Raw genomic sequence first — 18,178 nt, 5'->3', positions numbered from 1 at the left:
AAATCTAGGGTGTACTCATTTCTGCAATCCATAATTAAAAACAAAATGGGCTAATTTACTTATTTTATGGCTATTAATGATATATATTTCTCAGTTTTTATTATGTAAATGTTTAATACATTTTAGTTTTGCCATCTTTCCATGAATTGTATTAGTGATCATAAAGAAAATAAATCTTTTGTATTTGTTCAGAGGGAGTGTACTCATTTATGCTGTGCACTGTATATATACACACTAAATTACATATATTAATTGCCACAAACATGCTAGTTTTGTCATATTTCATTCTCATTTTTTGCAGTATTAAGATTAAGAAATCTGTGTTTGAAAGTTTTTGATCAGTGCTATAAACTTCTTGCAAGATTACTTCAGCCACAGATTTTCGTTCCTCGCCACACACATTTCATAATTTTTCAATGTTGTCACTTTCAGGGCCAGCCTGGTCCCCAGGGCCCCATCGGCTATCCTGGCCCTCGCGGTGTGAAGGTAAAGCATTTTTTGTGTTTGATAGAGATTTATTGGTGTGCGATAAGTTTGTGAGCTTTGCTTGATCACACGCTCTCCGTCTCACAGGGTGCTGATGGAGTTCGTGGTCTGAAGGGAGGCAAAGGAGAGAAGGTACGCATAAATCTACATCTTTTCTGAACAAAGATAGGAAGAAAGTGTCTGCGTTGTTGTGATGGTGTACCCTCAGCTAGATGTTACAACTTGTAGAATCAATGCAATGACACATACTGGTCAGTAAATCTGCATAAAAAGAGTCTGATAGCCACTACACATTCTGTCCACTTAAACATCACATCATAAGTGCTGTTTAATCATGCAGAGATAGTGTCATAACACTTATTCAAGACACAAAATCACTTCATCACCATTAAGTACGTCCAGATCCACACAAAACTCTTCTTTCCCCTTTTTAAAAACCATCAACACATTTTTAAATGAATGCTAATCAGATTGCAGTCTCAAAAGTTTGAGAATGATACTCAATTGATGGTGGGATTGATACTGTAGTGCCATCATAAAAAAACTGAAGTGTCTAGACGTGTCTGTATCCATATAAATAAAGCATTAGTTGCGTTGAGTCACAAAGTTGCATCATGCACATGAATGAGAAAGATTCAGACTGATGCTTAGTGACAGAATCATAAATCATAACAATTAGCATACTTTTAGCGGTTAGCTCATACTTTAGCCATTAACACACTCTTATTTAAGTGTATTTCAGCTAAAAAGCTCCATATAGACAATATTGTACCTTCCAGACTGAATAAAAGTCATTGATAGTGTTGCAGTACTGCGTTATTGTCAGCAGATGGAGGTCTAGTACAACTCCAAAGAATTAATTGCTGTATTTATATGCAGAAGCTATAGCTTCATCACTATCTGTTTTCCATAATGTATTTTCTTCTCATTCAACTTTTCAGGGTGAGGACGGTTTCCCGGGTTTCAAGGGAGACATGGGTCTCAAAGGCGACAGGGTAAATAAACAGCATCCAGCCTTGCTGGCTTCTAGCCCATGCTAATTTTATCCTATAAAGGGCTGCACTGATTGGGTGGTTTTCTGTGTATGTTCAGGGTGAACTTGGATTGGCTGGACCCAGAGGTGAGGATGGACCGGAGGGCCCGAAGGGTCGTGCGGGCCCCAACGGCGAACCTGGACCCCTGGGACCAGCTGGAGAAAAGGTACACTGCTTGTTGATTTCGGTTTACCGTGATTAAATGATTAGCGAGGCGTGGGGAGTCAGGAAGTGATGCGGTGTTTGTGTTTTGAATATTAATATTAAATGAGATTTTTGTTTGTCCAAAGCTGTTTTTGCACTAATGATCTTTGGCTTGTTTTCCTCCAGGGTAAACTTGGTGTTCCAGGATTGCCTGGCTATCCAGGACGTCAAGGGCCAAAGGTATGCACTTAAATTGAACATGACACCTGTACCTGCATCACGATTGTTTCACTTATGAGCTAAACAACAACTTGGCTCATTAGCATGAACTAATGCCCTCCTGAGAATGCATTATGCATGCTGCACCGAGTAAGGCTCTTTTAAAATGAGGAGCTCATGCCAGGATTGTTCCCTGCGCTGTTGGGGATGCTGGTCACGCAGGCAGTGAGGAGAACTCTGAGCACAGATGCATGTGTCAGACCTCAGCGCCTTTCATCAACAACAGCATCAGCTGTAACAGCAGTACCCAATCTGGTTCAGGCCAGCCCCAAATTAGACCTTAAATGGTCTTGGAGGTCTGGAAACCTTCTATAACTTTGACGTCATTTCAGGCAGCTAGTTGGAATTGGAAAGACTTTGCGTTTTCAGTTCACAATATTGTGAATTGCGTTGCATGGTCATTTATAATTTACAAGCAGTTTTTTTTTTTTTTTTTTTTTTTCAAAATATCTAAAAATCCAGTAGCAAGTAGCAAAACTGCATAAGATAATGACTTGTTTTTTGAGAATATTACATTTTTAAAATATGGTCCTACACCATTGGAAGATTTTTGCACACACTGTTGCTGCATCTGAAATCGTGTACTTTCATAATATTTTTAATTTAATGGAGTTAAACATAAAAGGGTTAGTTCACCCAAAAAAAAAAGGATTAGTTCACTTCAGAATTAAAATTTCCTGATAATTTACTCACCCCCATGTCATCTAAGATGTCTATGTCTTTCTTTCTTCAGTCGAAAAGAAATTAAGGTTTTTAAGGAAAACATTCCAGGATTTTTCTCCATATAGTGGACTTTAGCAGCTTGTCTTGCACTAGCTCTGCGATGTGCCATGCATTACGTAATCATTTGTGGGTAAAAGGTATATAATTTTGAATTTTTTTAGAAAATGACGATCGTTTCACTAGATAAGACTCTTATTTCTCAGCTGGGATCGTGTAGAGCCCTTTGAAGCTGCATTGAAACTGCAATTTGGACCTTCCACCCATTGGTAGCCGTTGAAGTCCACTATATGTTTTCCTCAAAAACCTTAATTTCTTTTCGATTGAAGAAAGAAAGACATAAACAACTTGACTGACATGGGGGTGAGTAAATTATCAGGAAATTTTAATTCTGAAGTGAACTAATCCTTTAATTACTCGCCCTCATGTTGTTCCAAACCCGGAAGACTTTAGTTTATCTTTAAAACACAAATTAAGATTTTTAAAGGTGCCATAGAATTGAAAATTGAATTTACCTTGGCATAGTTGAATAACAAGAGTTCCAGTACATGAAAATGACATACAGTGAGTTTCAAACACCATTGTTTCCTCCTTCTTATGTAAATCTCATTTGTTTATAAGACCCCCGAAGAACAGGCGAATCTTAACATAACACCGACTGTTACACAACAGTCGGGATCATTAATATGTATGACCCCAATATTTGCATATGCCAGCCCATGTTCAAGGCATTACACAAGGGCACTCAGTATTAACGTCTGGATGTGCACAGCTGAATCATCAGACTAGGTAAGCAAGCAAGGACAATAACGAAAAATGGCAGATGGGGCAATAATAACTGACATGATCAATGATATCATGATATTTTTTGTGATATTTGTAAATTGTCTTTCTAAATGCATGTTGCTAATGTACTGTTAAATGTGGTTAAAGTTACCATTGTTTCTTACTGTATTCACAGAGACAAGAGCCGTCGTTATTTTCATTTTTAAACACTTGCAGTCTGTATAATTCATAAACACAACTTCATTCTTTATAAATCTCTCCAACAGTGTGTAATGTATGTTACGGAGCACTATCAAACTCATTCAGAATCAAATGTAAACATCCAAATAAATACTATACTTACATGATCTGATGCATGCATGCAGTATGCATGACGAACATTTTGTAAAGATCCATTTTAAGGGTTATATTAGCTGTGTGAACTTTCTTAATGCAATGTATTATAGACCCTTTTACTGTTTGTACACAATGATGACGTAGCAACGCATGCGCACGCATTTTGGCAACGAAACTATGGCGAGAATCAGCAGCGTGTCAAGCTACGCAAGCGAATTAAGCAACACAGACAGAGAAAGTTATTTTTAAAAGTTGACTTTAACAAATGGTATCCGGCTACCAGATCCGTGTACTATAGTGGAGTGGATAGAAGATGTTAGCAGATGGCCAACTATACAGTGGCCAGATATATATACGTATTTAGTTGAGAAACCGAGCTTGTACACCCGAGAGAAATTACGAGCATATAAATCATATCTAACACGTTAGAACCACTGGGGAACAACACCATTTCCGTTGCCAAAATGCATGCGCGACTATTTGATCACGTGGGCTGTAAAAGGGTCTATAGAGTCATGAGCTCGGGGGCGGGGAGCGCGAGGATTTAAAGGGGACACGCGCTGAATCGGCGCATTTATAATGATGCCCCAAGGTTTCCCAGGTTTAGTCCATATTTTCTCTGATTGAATTTAGGCTTTTATTCACATATAAACATTCATCAGCAAACATAAACTAGCTCAACCGTACTTGCTTGACACGCGAGAAACCTCATTGGTTCTTGCAGAAACTAAAATGTGCTGCATAACACATGAGAATGAACCTCATTGGTTCTCGCATATCAAGCAAGCATGCTTGATCTTCCATTTACCATATCTGATGTGTGCATTGATGAATGTTTCAAATTGTGTTTCGAAGATGAATGAAAGTCTTACGGGTTTGGAAGGACATGAGGGCGAGTAAATGATGACAGGCTCAACCAGTGGCACGGGGTTTTGTTTCTCTCCGAATAATGGCAGTGTTTCGGAAACTTCATTCACTATTTTTCCTTTTGGTGCCAATAGTGGAGAACAAATGACATATTTCACCTCAAGCTTATTTTGAATTGACTGGAATAATATGGAGTAAAGCCCAGTCCTAGCAGAGGTGCTGACTACAGTAGTAGATTTACAGTCTCGTAAATCTGCGTCTATTTAGCAGCATTAACGAACGACAGACAAGTGATGTGATTACAAGCACTTTGACATGCCATCATCTCTGGAATGGATTCAAACAGCCTGCCAACTCTCAAATTATCATAAAGTGCACTTTTGAAGACCAGCCCATCACTGTCTGAGTGGTTACTGGCTTCTGAGTTGTGGCATTTTTTATAGAGTGTCATTGCTTATTCGTCAGTGTCTCACCTTTACAGTTTCATAGTATCTTCTTTGGTAAATCAAACCTGATTTCTGCAGGGCATGACTCTGAGGCCTGGCCTTAAAATGAATGTGTAAAACAGTGTATTGATTTTCTTTCTTGAATGCTTATACCGCTGCTAGGATTGAGGAACGTGGGTAAGCTGTTTTTAATTTACTGCATTGAGAATGAGAGAAAGAAACAGACAGGAAGTGAGAATGAGAGCGATTAAGACTCATCAGTAGTGACTCTTATTCTTAACTCTGGTTGTTTATCTGAATGAATGGCCATTTGTTTTTGTCCAGCATATGTTGTTTTGGTTGATTATATCGTCCTCCATCCTTGGTGGACCCTGTTGTATTTCCACTCTGACAAGTGATCCCTTCCCAAAGCTCTCCTGCGTTTAGTCTTGTGCAAACAAAACAAGGAAACTGATAATCGAGATCAGCCTTGTTTATCTTGGGATACATCATACGCATTCAAGTCTACCATTCGCTGCAATTATTATTCTGAGAAAAAAGCTTGCCAACAGTGGGGACAAAGCAGTCTCACAGCTATTTAAAACTCTACAGTAGAAGTAGCGAAACCAAAGATGCTAATGCTAACAGATTGTAATGGCATTTAACTGTCGGAATCAGTAGGAGAGTTGGGACTCTTGGAGTTCATCCCTCATTAATATGCAGGTCCTGCTGCCTTCCCTTCCTCCCTTAAGTCTTTTTCTTTGATTTGCAGGGTTCGACTGGTTTCCCCGGATTCCCAGGAGCCAATGGAGAGAAAGGAGGCAGGGTGAGATGGATTCTTCCAACTTGCTTTGTGTGAAGTGCACACTGCATTATAACAAACACATGAAAAAGGCAGATTGATTCCTTTTATGAAAGGATTTGTATGATGACTTTGTACAAAACATGGACACAAATCAATATGTGACAACAAAAGATGCTCATGCATCTATTCACTTTCAGAAAGTGTGCAAAAGTGCCTGAATACATGAAGTCAAAGGTCATTTCTTTTTCTCCTTTACATTTACTTTTACATGTATACTTACTTTTTCTGTTCATGTTTACATTTACCTTTGCATTGACCTTCATACTTAGCCTAAATCAACCTTTAAGGCCATTTTACATGGTAAGCAGTAAAATCAATGTTAGCAATCTTACAAAATCACATGACGTACAGGTATGTTGTCTAAACTATATTATTATGACCATTAATTTCTTTTAAATTATATTTTGCTTATAATAGTATATAACTAAAGCTGTAGATGAAATTAAACGTTGCTTTTTTAGTTATCTTTCCTTTTTTCAAGCTACCGCTTAGTGTACCAGGTTAGCATTACTACAGGCTGATTAGCCTGCTAGCTTAGCTTATCCCCTATGCAAATGATGTTTTTAAACGACATTTTATTTTGTTTTATTAGCTATCACTTTCAACATGGAAATTACCTTATTTAGAGAGTTATCAGCATTTTATCACGTGTTAGCATTGAGCTACGTCAGTAGCACTGTTGTGCTAAAGAGAGCCTGTGGTTTACTGTGTAAAATTCCACTTACATTTGCATTTTAGTTGCATTTTCTTTATCAAAGCAATGAATATGTGTATACTGTATATGTTTGTGACTATTTCTTAAGCAGTATGGTAAAGATACATTACGTACTTAATGTAAACCTGATGCACTAACAAGAGCGATGTACCTGTACCAATACAACGCCATTGCCTGATACTAGTTAAGTAATTCCAGAAATTCAGTCATTTCTCCCAATAGATGGAAACTATGAAACAATTTTCAACACATACTGACTGAAATTGCATATCCAGAAAAAACACTGACTCTGCGTACTGTACATCATGCTCTGGAAGCCCATATATGGCATGGAAAGGGTAATGGTGCTGACTACTACCAAGGAAAACTAATCAAGTATTTCCCTCGAGAGAGTCCCCCCTATTTATGTAATGGGAATTGCTCTCACTTGGAAATAAACCTTGGATTTGTCCAGTATTGTTCATGGGAAACCTCTCAATGAAAGCAACTGTGCCCTAAGCATTTATGATTATTCATAACTAAATGTCAAGTTAGCTGCTATTTTTCCGAGTGTTTAGATCATGTGCAGGGAGCAAAATGCCAGTGTGTGTGTGTATGTTTGTGTGCTTTACTACACCTCATCTGAAACAAATATTGCCATGGCTCCCAGAAATCCTAGTGGAAGGTATCCAATGCTTGTTTTCCCCTGTACACACTGCCATCTCATCTTGGCAAAAATAACGGCAACAGCTGCAGCGATTGGATTTGCTTTGTGTAGCTATTGAATTCACCCTCAATTTTTTACCACACTCATTTTTCTTTCTTTTCAAAGGGGGTGGCAGGGAAACCCGGTCCAAGAGGGCAAAGAGGTCCGACGGTATGTACTGCTTCAGCACTTCCCCCAATCACCTTCCAATTACACTTAAATTTGCATTACAATAATAAGCATTTATGCTGAATTCAATTATGCACTTTTAGGGCCCCCGTGGCGCACGCGGTGCCAGAGGCCCAACAGGAAAACCAGGCCCTAAGGTACTACTTCCTTCAGACTGTGTTTGTGTCAGTCACTTCCATTGCATAGCCCTTATGCTTTCCTCTCTCATTTTCCCACAGGGCACAGCGGGCAACGACGGTCCACCTGGCCCACCCGGAGAGAGAGTAAGTGCCACCAAGAATGCATTGCAGCAGAAAACATTTTATCCCATCTTTATATCTACAGTGAGATGGTGTACGGCTTGAAGCGCTCCGAGAGGGTGCTTTTGCAGAAAGCGCAGTGAGGATTAGCTCAGCATGTGGGTGTACTCCAGATAAGAGGACTTACCACCAGACCTGTGTTTTCGTCTGGAAGCTATTATAGATTTATGAAGAGCTCTTGAGCATTAGACCACTGGAAGGCTGTTGTCCAAGGCTCACATCACTTGAAATCTGATGTTGCACTGTTTATCTCTGCTATGAAATCCTGTTTTCGTTTCTTCCTCTATTTTTCAGTGTTTTCCTCTTTATTTATTCCGTTTGTCTGTCTGAATCTGGAGGATTTGTTTAAAGCATGTCAAAAGCCTGTAGACTGTACCTACATTGCACTTTCAACATAGTTTCAGCTTGTAATATTTTATTGATGTTTTGTCAGTGTGAGTATTTATAAATGTTTCTTCCTTTTTTCCGCCTTAACTGAGATTATAAGACAGATAAACATTCACATCTAGCACACGTTTCAGATTCTAATAACCAGTAGCGGCCTTTGCTGTTTCACCCGTTTCTCTTGAAACGGGCCTCGCAACAGAAGGGGTCTCCAAATGCAACCAAATCTATAAAAATGCTTCCAGAAACCAAGGTGTGGTGCAAAAAAGTCTCCATATAAGTTTTCCTTTTTAATATTGATAAGCAATATCACACAAGCAAAAATGCTGTTTTCCCAAATATCAGCACGTTTGCAAATGTGATGTTGATTTATACAACAATTCAATAAATTAGGTGATTTACATTTTAAACACAATAGTGTCAATATTGTATGTTTTTCCTCTATTTTGCCAATGAAAATAGTTCCGAACAGTAGAGCCGTTGCGTGTCTCAGAGCAACACATTTTCAGTTTTGTTACTGAATGAATCCGCGTTTTTGAACAAATCGTTCTAATGATGACTTGATGACTCACTCAGTCACTTCTGCTTTGTCCCTGAATGAATCAGTCATTTTAAACGAATCGTTTGACTGAATGATTCAATGACTAACTCTTTAAGACTCTTTGCCGGCACCTACTGGCGGTTTTAATATCATTTCATTTTAGCTGAGGGACGAAGATTGCTATTTTTGTTTTCGGTCATGATTGTAACAATAGTTCTGGTTAAAGAGATAGAATGTGTTTAAAAATAGACTATTAGAAGGGAGATATGAGATAACATTGTAAATATAACAGAGGTAAAGTAATTGTAGTCACATTGCATGCAATGATTTGTCTGTCTTTTTTTCCTGTGGGGGGTGGGGATCTCTGACTGTTTCTTTGAATTGGGCCTCCAAATTTCAAAGGCTTTCTTTATATATTCTTTAACCTTCTTTATATATTCTGATACATAATCAGATGCTGATTTTTTTTAAGTAAGACCAAGTAAAAGAGTAGATTTCTCACCAAGTATACTTATTTTCCTGTCTGTTCCAGGGACCTCAAGGGCCCCAGGGTCCCGTTGGTTTCCCAGGACCAAAGGGCCCCCCTGTAAGTACCTGTTCGTGGTACAGTATTATCCATGCCATTTTAGATGCTATAAGAATTTAAAAGTGTCATTTACAATATTTACCATCACTTTTTGTGTTTTAGGGACCACCTGGAAAGGATGGGCTGCCCGGTCACCCTGGTCAGCGGGGAGAAACTGTAAGTGTTTCCGAAAACTCACGTTTATAGATGTGCTGCCCAAATAGCTGTATCTAAATGATAACCTATAGCAGACATCACTGATCAGGTGCTCGAGAATCTGAAAAGAGAGACTAAGCATGTTGAAAGAACCAACCAGGAACTGAATGAGCCTTCTTTCTCTGAGTTATGTGTAAACCTGAAGGAGTTATGGAGGTCCTGTCTGATCCAGGCAGAGGCTATATTAATAATGATGTGCCGCAGTGGGATATGTTTGTTTGTCACATTTAAGAGCAATAAACTTAGTGTGAAGTACTGCAACTACTTTTTTTGCCCAGGAAATTCTGTCTATAAATTATAGTTGTACTAGATGATCCATAGATAGACAGACTGACTAATTGATAGATTGATTGATTGATTGAATGAATGAATCACTGACTGACTGACTGACTGATTTATTGATTAATTAATTATTTTCTCCCCTAGGGTTTCCAAGGCAAAACTGGCCCGCCAGGACCTGGAGGCGTTGTTGGACCACAGGTTGGCATTTATGTTTTCACAGTATTTATTACTGTATTTTTCATTTGAGATAAGCTGAAAGACCTTGCCTTTCAATATCACCCAAATATATCTGTAATGGCCTGAAAGGGTCCAACAGGAGAAACCGGCCCTATTGGTGAGAGAGGACATCCTGGACCCCCTGGTCCTCCCGGAGAGCAAGGTCTCCCAGGTGCTGGTGGAAAAGAAGGTGCAAAGGTGAATGACTTTCATGTTTACATGACTTTTAGCCAAACTGGCATACAGAATATATGGACAGCAAAGACAATCAGAAAATAACTGATTGTTTTGGAATATCAATAGCTCAGCTAAAATTCAACCCCTTCTTATTGGAAAACTACATAATGTATTAACAAAAGCAAAGTGCCAAGTAAGATCAAACTGAACTATTGATTATGACCCACATTGATTATTTCCTTGACAAAAAAGAGCCAGTGAACATCAATTTGTTGACCAAAAACTCGATCTGTCCAAGTGCATCCAAGTTTTCCAGTGCTGTAACATCAGTACTGTGGAGAATTGTTGAATTCCCTTTCTAAATAGAGTCTAAATTGTTAGTAGACATGGCTTTTAAAACCTGAACTGAATTTCTCTGAGTGTCCAACCTTCTTGTCTCGGTTTCAATTTCTGTCACTCCTGAACGGAGACACTTTAATCAGCTTGATCGGCCCACTTTAGACAGACTGTCAGACGTGAGTGAACACCCCGGAGGCAGAGTACGCTGCTGCAGTCTGAACGGTCAGACTCACGGTCTTTCTGCAGACATTTTCCTGATTTTGCTCTTTTGTTTCCTCTTCTTATTAGACATATGACACTTTCAGTGGTCCATTCAAAATGAAAAGACACTGAGGTCAAGTGGAGGTGGTCTTTCAAAGGGCTAAAACTGTGTTAAGCTTTCTAGCAATTTTAAATCTCAAAATTCACTCTTGAACCCTTCAGGCAGGCAAGTCTGATTGCAGTTTACTGCACTTGTTGGCCCCTCAAGACACATTTAGTATTGTTAATACTTTTTTAGGCAGGCTTGCATTAATTGTGCTGAAATATTAATTGTGTCAACTTACCAGCGCTAAGGCTTTCTGAGCAGAAGTTTATTTGGAGCAACCACTACTGTACAATAGTTTAGGGTCTGTACTTTTTTTTTTTTTTTTTTCAGCAATGACACATTTGGTTACACTTCATTTTAAAGTGACATAGTTACATTGTACTTACTCAAATAAGTACTGAGTAATATTAATTAACTACTATAGAGTTATGGTTAGGGTTTGGTTTAGGTGTTAATTACTTGTAATTATGCATAATACTGTTATTACTATATAAGTACATGTAGTAATGTGTAACTACAGTGTAATTACAGTACATCACCTTAAAAAAAGTGTTACCTAAATTAATCAACACTGACAGTGAAGACATTTATGTTACAAAGGATTTCTATTTCAAATAAATGCTGTTCTTTTAAACTTTCCTTTCATCAAAGAATCCAAAGAATCAAAAATGTCACAAAAAAATATTTAGCAGCTAAACTCTTTTCAAAATTGATAATATTAAGACCCAATCGTCATATTAGAATGATTTCTGAAGGATCATGTGACTCTGAAGACTGCAGTAATGATGCTGAAAATTCAGCTTCAGCATTACACAAATAAATTACATTTTAAAATTTATATTAAAAAAAGATTCAATTGTATTAGTATTTCACAATATTACTGTTTTTACTGTATTTTTGATCAAATAAGTGCAGCCTAGTGAGCAAAAGAAAAAACTTTGAAAAAACTTACCATCACCAAACTTTGAATAGTAGTGTACGAAATTTTATCTTTCATTTGAAATTTTATTAGCATAGGTTGGACACATCAACTTATATGTGTTTAAATGTTCTCTTCATTAATTTTTAAAGTTCAAATGTGTTTTCTGATGTTTAAATACTCTTTTCGATTCCAGCCTTTTTCCTCCAAAAAATGTAATATAAAAACTTTTTCACCATTCCTGTGTTTCATTATACAAAATGTACAGTTTTAATCATGCTGTGAAGTCAGAAATATTAATTGAATCGACCTTCCAGTGCTAGCGACGGTGGATTTGAAGCTAGTAATAATTCAGAACCATTTCATCAGTTCAAAGCTCATTAGCATCAGCTGAAAATTCATTTGGTATAAATTTTCTGTTCATTATATTTGAAGTTCAATAAAAAATTCAATTGCCAACTGTCTGTCTGCAGGGAGATCCAGGTCCTCAGGGCAGTCCAGGAAAAGACGGTCCTCCGGGACTGAGAGGGTTCCCCGGAGAAAGAGGTCTTCCCGGAGTGACGGTAAGATCGTGAATAAATCACTGCAATAAATCCTCCTAATCTTAGAGGTAGACAGAGAGTTAGACAGCAGGCTTGGCTCATTACAGCCACACAATTGGACTTCAATACACTCCCCCAGACTTTAATAGGGCGTATAACCTCTAAAAAAAGCTAACTTTGCATTGTTTAATGCGGAGGTACATTATGCTAATTTGGCTGCGGTTCACGTTTATCCCTTTACCACCTTTTGAAGCGGCTGGGTTGTTGTCTTTTATATGTATTATCTTCCCAGAGAATGATTTAATTGGAAATGTTGCCAATTAGATTTTTGGAGACGAGGTTGTTTGTTCATTGTTGATGTCTGATCTCAAGGTCAGTGGCAGAGGCTGGCTCTCCATGCACTGCCTGATTATTTTCTACTGGGGCGATTTTTTTCTCTCTTAGGACAGCAACAGTCATTACTGAGGCCACCGTGTGTGTCTGCCCTTTAGAGAGGCAATCTCAAGCCCTCACACACATAAGCACACAAACCATGACAGCACCTCCATGAACCCTGACACACACACAGACGCACCTACAAGGACATTCATGAAACATACACATCTACAGGGTATTTTAAATTCATTTTATATTAGTATATAAGTGTAGTTTATGGAACTAAAGGTTCATGCATAGAGTCACAAATTTCCCAACACACACACACACACACGCAAGCTCTTGTCAGCTCTTTGATTTTTACTGTGCCCCAGTTGACAACTGTCCTGTGAGAGAAAAAGAGCCCAGTAAATATCAATCGTGTGGAGGCAGCACCAGCAGGCAGACGAGTTCTGTGGATTTCTCTCTCAAACAGAGATTAATGAAACCCACAGTCAGAAGAGACCAAACCCACTGTCAGTTTGTGCTGTAGTTTGTGCAAGTGCAAAGATTGGTTTAGAAGCAGTAGAACTCAACAGTCTGTCATGGCATGGGTATGTGTATGCTTTCTCATCAACTTTCGCTCATTTTTAGAAGTAATTAACTCAAAAATAAAAATTCTGTAATCATTTACTCACGTTAATGTCATACCAAACCTGAATGTTGTTAGTTTTTCTATGGAACACACAATTTTATAACTACAAATGCTCCAAAAATGCCATAAAAGTGCTCCATATGACTTGTCTCCTGAAATCACATGTTAGCTTCTGTGAGGAACAAACTGAAATTTATATCATCATACGTACTTCTGACTCTTGAACCAAATATGGTGTCCATTGTACAGGTTGGATGTCAGTAACATCAAAGGTCATTGGTAAAACTTTAGAAGACTTGGAATAAAGCATACGTATGGACACATGTCATATGGAATATGTTTATGGTGCTTTCATGGTGTGTTTGTGTAATTTTTGGGGCTTGATAGCAAATCTATGTAAAGATTCTTTGAAAATATGGGTTTGTAGCAACATGGGGGTAAGTATTTTCATTTTTAGGTTAGCAATTCCTTTTAATAAAAAGCTCACAATTCTGTTGAGAGCTTCATGAGACCACCATATCTCTGGATTTATTTATGGAATTGCAGAATAGAAGTTCATAAGAATTCATTAGAGTCTCAGGATTTTGTATCTCCCACATTGTTCCAGGTAATACTTGAAGCAGTTAAGTCTATGAGCACAAAAATCACAGAAATAGAATAATTTTGATCCTGTGCTGAAAATAATAATTAATCTAGATAGAAAGTTTATCTTAAAAATAATTTACCTTCATACCGTTCCAAATGACTTTCTTTGTTTTATTTAATATATAAGAAGAAATTTTCTAAATGTTATTCTTTATTTTGATGGTCCACTTTAGACATTTTACTAACTATAAGTAACTTTGCAACTGCATGTCAACTAACTCTCATTAGAGTATTAGTAGACTGTTAGGTTAGGGTTTGGGTTAGTAATAAGTTGACATGTAGTTGCAAAGATACTTATAGTCATTAGAATGCCAGTTGGCGGAGCATCAAAATAAAGTGTTAGCAGATTAAGCAGACAGTCTACTAATACTTTAATGTGAGTTTATTGACATGTAGTTCAAAGTTACTTATAGTTGTTGGAATGTCTAAAATGGACCATCGAAATAAAGTCTCACCATTTATGCTACTCCTTTCTAAACAAAAGCATACAGTGACCAAGCTCCAAAAAGGACAAAACTCAATATGACTTGTGCACTAAGTTTTGAAGCCATATGATAGCTTTGTGTTATAACAATCCGAAACTTAAGCCATAATTCTCAAATCTCTTTCATACTTTAATAGATTCGAACTTAGCATGAAAGATGTTTAGAACTAGGTATAATGTCAAAAATGAAGGCAAAGTCCACAGGATTTTGTGCACCGTGATTGGTCACGACACATGCAAGAACCAAAGTTTGAAAAATAACAACCACAAGCACTTTCAGTGTGAATTCTCAAAAGTTTGAAATTTCTATTATGAGTTCTTTTCTGAGTCAGTCATAATGTGTGTTAGATGTGTTATTTCATGAGCTGGAGGTAGCCTTTGTTTGCTCAGACATGGTGCACTAAAACATACAGTACATGTTAATATCTGTCTTTGAGCATGAATAGATGATGTGTTGGATAATGAGCAAGAGAAAATAGCCAACACTGACACTTTGATATGAACCTGTTTGTTAGGCCTATTTACTCACCCATATTTTGTTTTTCTTTCTCTTTTGCCCTCTGCAGGGTCCACCTGGTTTGAAAGGAGCTGAGGGCCCTCAGGGCCCCCCTGGCCCTGTTGTAAGTACTCTGTTTCCATGGTTTCCCATCATTCAATGCGAAAAGCTCATTCTCGCAAAAGCGGCATTCAATATTTAGTAGTCTGAGAGGGTTGAGGGAGTGGTCAGAAAGATCTAAGGCTCAAAAACACCATTAAGGATTTAAAAAGTGTTCTTCGCTACAGAATACACGCACAAACAAAGAAGAGTGCACAGCTGATTCATACTCTCTCTAAATGAGAGATACCGAATCGGACGCAGTTGGATCGATGTCTCCCGCACTGTCTCTTAAAAGAACATGCAGTGGCACTAGTTAACACTAGAGGGTGTGATGGTGACCACCACAGTGTCTTGAGATAAATTCACAGCACCAATTTGTAATTACCTCCTCTTGACATTTTATACCATAGCTGTTTCATTAGATTTTATGTGACAGGCATGATGTTGAATGTCCTCAAGCTTCTTGAATTAAAATCACATTCTTTTCTTCACCGGTTAATTTCTCTTAAGGAAAAAATAGATAAGTATTGTCACCCTATAATTGCTCTTTTTCAGGCCTTGACAGTGCACTGCAAGATTAGAATGGATGGATGAAAAGTCATTGAGAAGTTTTAAATTCAACTGTGTCAGTCTGATAAAGGATACATTTGCATTTGTATGAAGATGCAGGGGTCTACAAATTAAACTACATTTAGAAAGAGAGATAAAGAGTCTAAGGGCATGTTCGCCCACTAGTAAGTGTAGATTTGGCGCCCAACAGAAAGTTTTACGGTCGTTGAACAGCTCCCCTCAGAGCTGTCTCTGTGTTGTTCTGATCGTTTGATTTGTCCTCACCACACAGTAGCTTATTGCACTCGTTAGCCACAAAGCGTTGCACAGGACCACATATGTATCCTCAGGGTTGTTTAGGCCATTTCAGTGAAATAAATTCACGTTTGCTGAAGACCCTCTGTACTGACCCTGTGCGCTGATTTATTTTGCAGTGCTTGCAAAGGAAAAGATCACTGGTGCACTTTGGTGTATAAATTGTCCCACATATGGTTTGTACCACGAACATGATATGATACAACAAATGTATCGGTTAGTTGGGGAAAGGTGTGGGACTTAAGATTTTAAATGGGTGCTAAATCCCATAGACTTCCATTAAGAACACTTAGAACACCTTACCAACCACATGGTAACATGTTAAAATCACAGAAATTCACAGAGAAATCACATTGCAACATGCTAACATCGGAATAGCAATGTTAAATACTCAGAATGCCTTAGCAACTGCATAGCAACATCCTGACACTGTAACATTAGCATAGTGATGTTCAAAACACTCGGAACACCTTAGTAACTGTATAGCGACACATTAACATCAACATAACATTACACATTAGTAACTGTATAGCAACACCCTAAGATCAGCATAGCAATGTTAAAAACACTCAGAATGCCTTAGCAACTGCATAGCAGCACTCTAACATCAGCTTAACAACATTACACATTAGTAACTGCACAGAAACACCCTAACATCAGCATATCAATGTTAAAAACACTCAGAACACCTTAGTAACTGCATAGCAACACCCTAACATCAGCATAGCATTGTTCAAAACACTCAGAACACCTTAGTAACTGTATAACAGCACCCTAACACCAGCATAGCAATGTTAAAATCGCTCTGGTTGCCTTAGCAAAATCAGAGCAACACCCTAACATCAGCATAACAACATTACTCTTTAGTAACTGCATAGCAACACCCTAACACCAGCATAGCAATGTTCAAAACACTCAGAACACCTTAGTAACTGCACAGCAACACCCTAACATCAGCATAACAACATTACACATTGGTAACTGCATAGCAACACCAGCATAGCAATGTTCAAAACACTCAGAATGCCTTAGCAACCTCATAGCAACACTCTAACATTAGCATAACAGCATTACACATTAGTAACTGCATAGCAGCACCCTAACGCCAGCATAGCAATGTTAAAATCACTCTGGTTGCCTTAGCAAAATCAGAGCAACACCCTAACATCAGCATAACAACATTACTCTTTAGTAACTGCATAGCAACACCCTAACACCAGCATAACAATGTTCAAAACACTCAGAACACCTTAGTAACTGCACAGCAACACCCTAACATCAGCATAACAACATTACACATTGGTAACTGCATAGCAACACCAGCATAGCAATGCTCAAAACACTCAGAATGCCTTAGCAACCTCATAGCAACACTCTAACATTAGCATAACAACATTACACATTAGTAACTGCATAGCAACACCCTAACACGAGCATAGCAATGTTCAGAACACTCAGAACATCTTAGTAACTGCACAGAAACACCCTATCATCAGCATAGCAATGTTAAAAACACTCAGAACACCTTAGTAACTGCACAGCAACACCCTAACATCAGCATAGCAATGTTAAAAACACTGAGAACACCTTAGTAACACCTTGCTTTCATGGGTTGTTTATGCAGTTGACAGAAGAAACTGTCTGAAAAATATCAAAATGGTTTAGTTTTGGGGGCTAGAGCATAATCATTCAAAAGCTAAAGCTCCTCATTTGGATTTTCTGCACTAAAAGTACATCCTTGAAAGGAAGTGGTCACTTGGGAAAATCCTTTACACATGACTAATGAGTGAGGTATGCCAGATCTTATTAATTTAGTACAGGGGTTTTCAAAGTCAAAGACAGTAGACCTGCCTTCTTAATAAAGCTATGAATGATATAAGAGCAGTGAGTGATGTTTTCATGAAAGATATAAGAGGAGTGGATTTTTTTTTTCTTTTGTTGTTTGATTAACATTAAAGGTGCCCTAGAATTAAAAATTGAATTTATCTTGGCATAGTTAAATAACAAGAGTTCAGTACATAGAAATGACATACAGTGAGTCTCAAACACCGTTGTTTCCTCCTTATATAAATCTAATTTTTTTAAAAGACCTCCGAAGAACAGGCAAATCTCAACATAACACCGACTGTTACGTAACAGTCGGGGTGTACGCCCCCAATATTTGCATATGCCAGCTCATGTTCAAGCATTAGACAAGGGCAGAACGTCTGGATGTGCACAGCTGAATCATCAGACTAGGTAAGCAAGCAAGGACATTAGC

General features: G+C 38.1%; 1 protein-coding gene across 4 annotated transcripts in view; it reads left to right on the top strand.

Moving 5' to 3' along the window:
- The window catches only part of col11a1a (collagen, type XI, alpha 1a), a 91,543-nt gene that overhangs the window by 47,101 nt on the left and 26,264 nt on the right, over nt 1–18,178 (top strand). For all 4 annotated transcript variants that reach the window (XM_048174622.1, XM_048174621.1, XM_048174619.1 and 1 more), the window contains 15 exons: nt 433–486; nt 574–618; nt 1,428–1,481; nt 1,579–1,686; nt 1,851–1,904; nt 5,850–5,903; nt 7,469–7,513; nt 7,615–7,668; nt 7,750–7,794; nt 9,288–9,341; nt 9,444–9,497; nt 9,963–10,016; nt 10,125–10,232; nt 12,250–12,339; nt 15,023–15,076. In XM_048174622.1, coding sequence (XP_048030579.1) covers nt 433–486; nt 574–618; nt 1,428–1,481; nt 1,579–1,686; nt 1,851–1,904; nt 5,850–5,903; nt 7,469–7,513; nt 7,615–7,668; nt 7,750–7,794; nt 9,288–9,341; nt 9,444–9,497; nt 9,963–10,016; nt 10,125–10,232; nt 12,250–12,339; nt 15,023–15,076 — 927 coding nt within the window. The remainder of the gene's footprint in view (nt 1–432; nt 487–573; nt 619–1,427; nt 1,482–1,578; nt 1,687–1,850; nt 1,905–5,849; nt 5,904–7,468; nt 7,514–7,614; nt 7,669–7,749; nt 7,795–9,287; nt 9,342–9,443; nt 9,498–9,962; nt 10,017–10,124; nt 10,233–12,249; nt 12,340–15,022; nt 15,077–18,178) is intronic.

The sequence above is a fragment of the Megalobrama amblycephala genome, linkage group LG22 (genome assembly GCF_018812025.1).
Source record: "Megalobrama amblycephala isolate DHTTF-2021 linkage group LG22, ASM1881202v1, whole genome shotgun sequence".
NCBI lineage: Eukaryota > Metazoa > Chordata > Actinopteri > Cypriniformes > Xenocyprididae > Megalobrama > Megalobrama amblycephala.
This window is presented reverse-complemented; position numbering and strand designations above follow the sequence as displayed.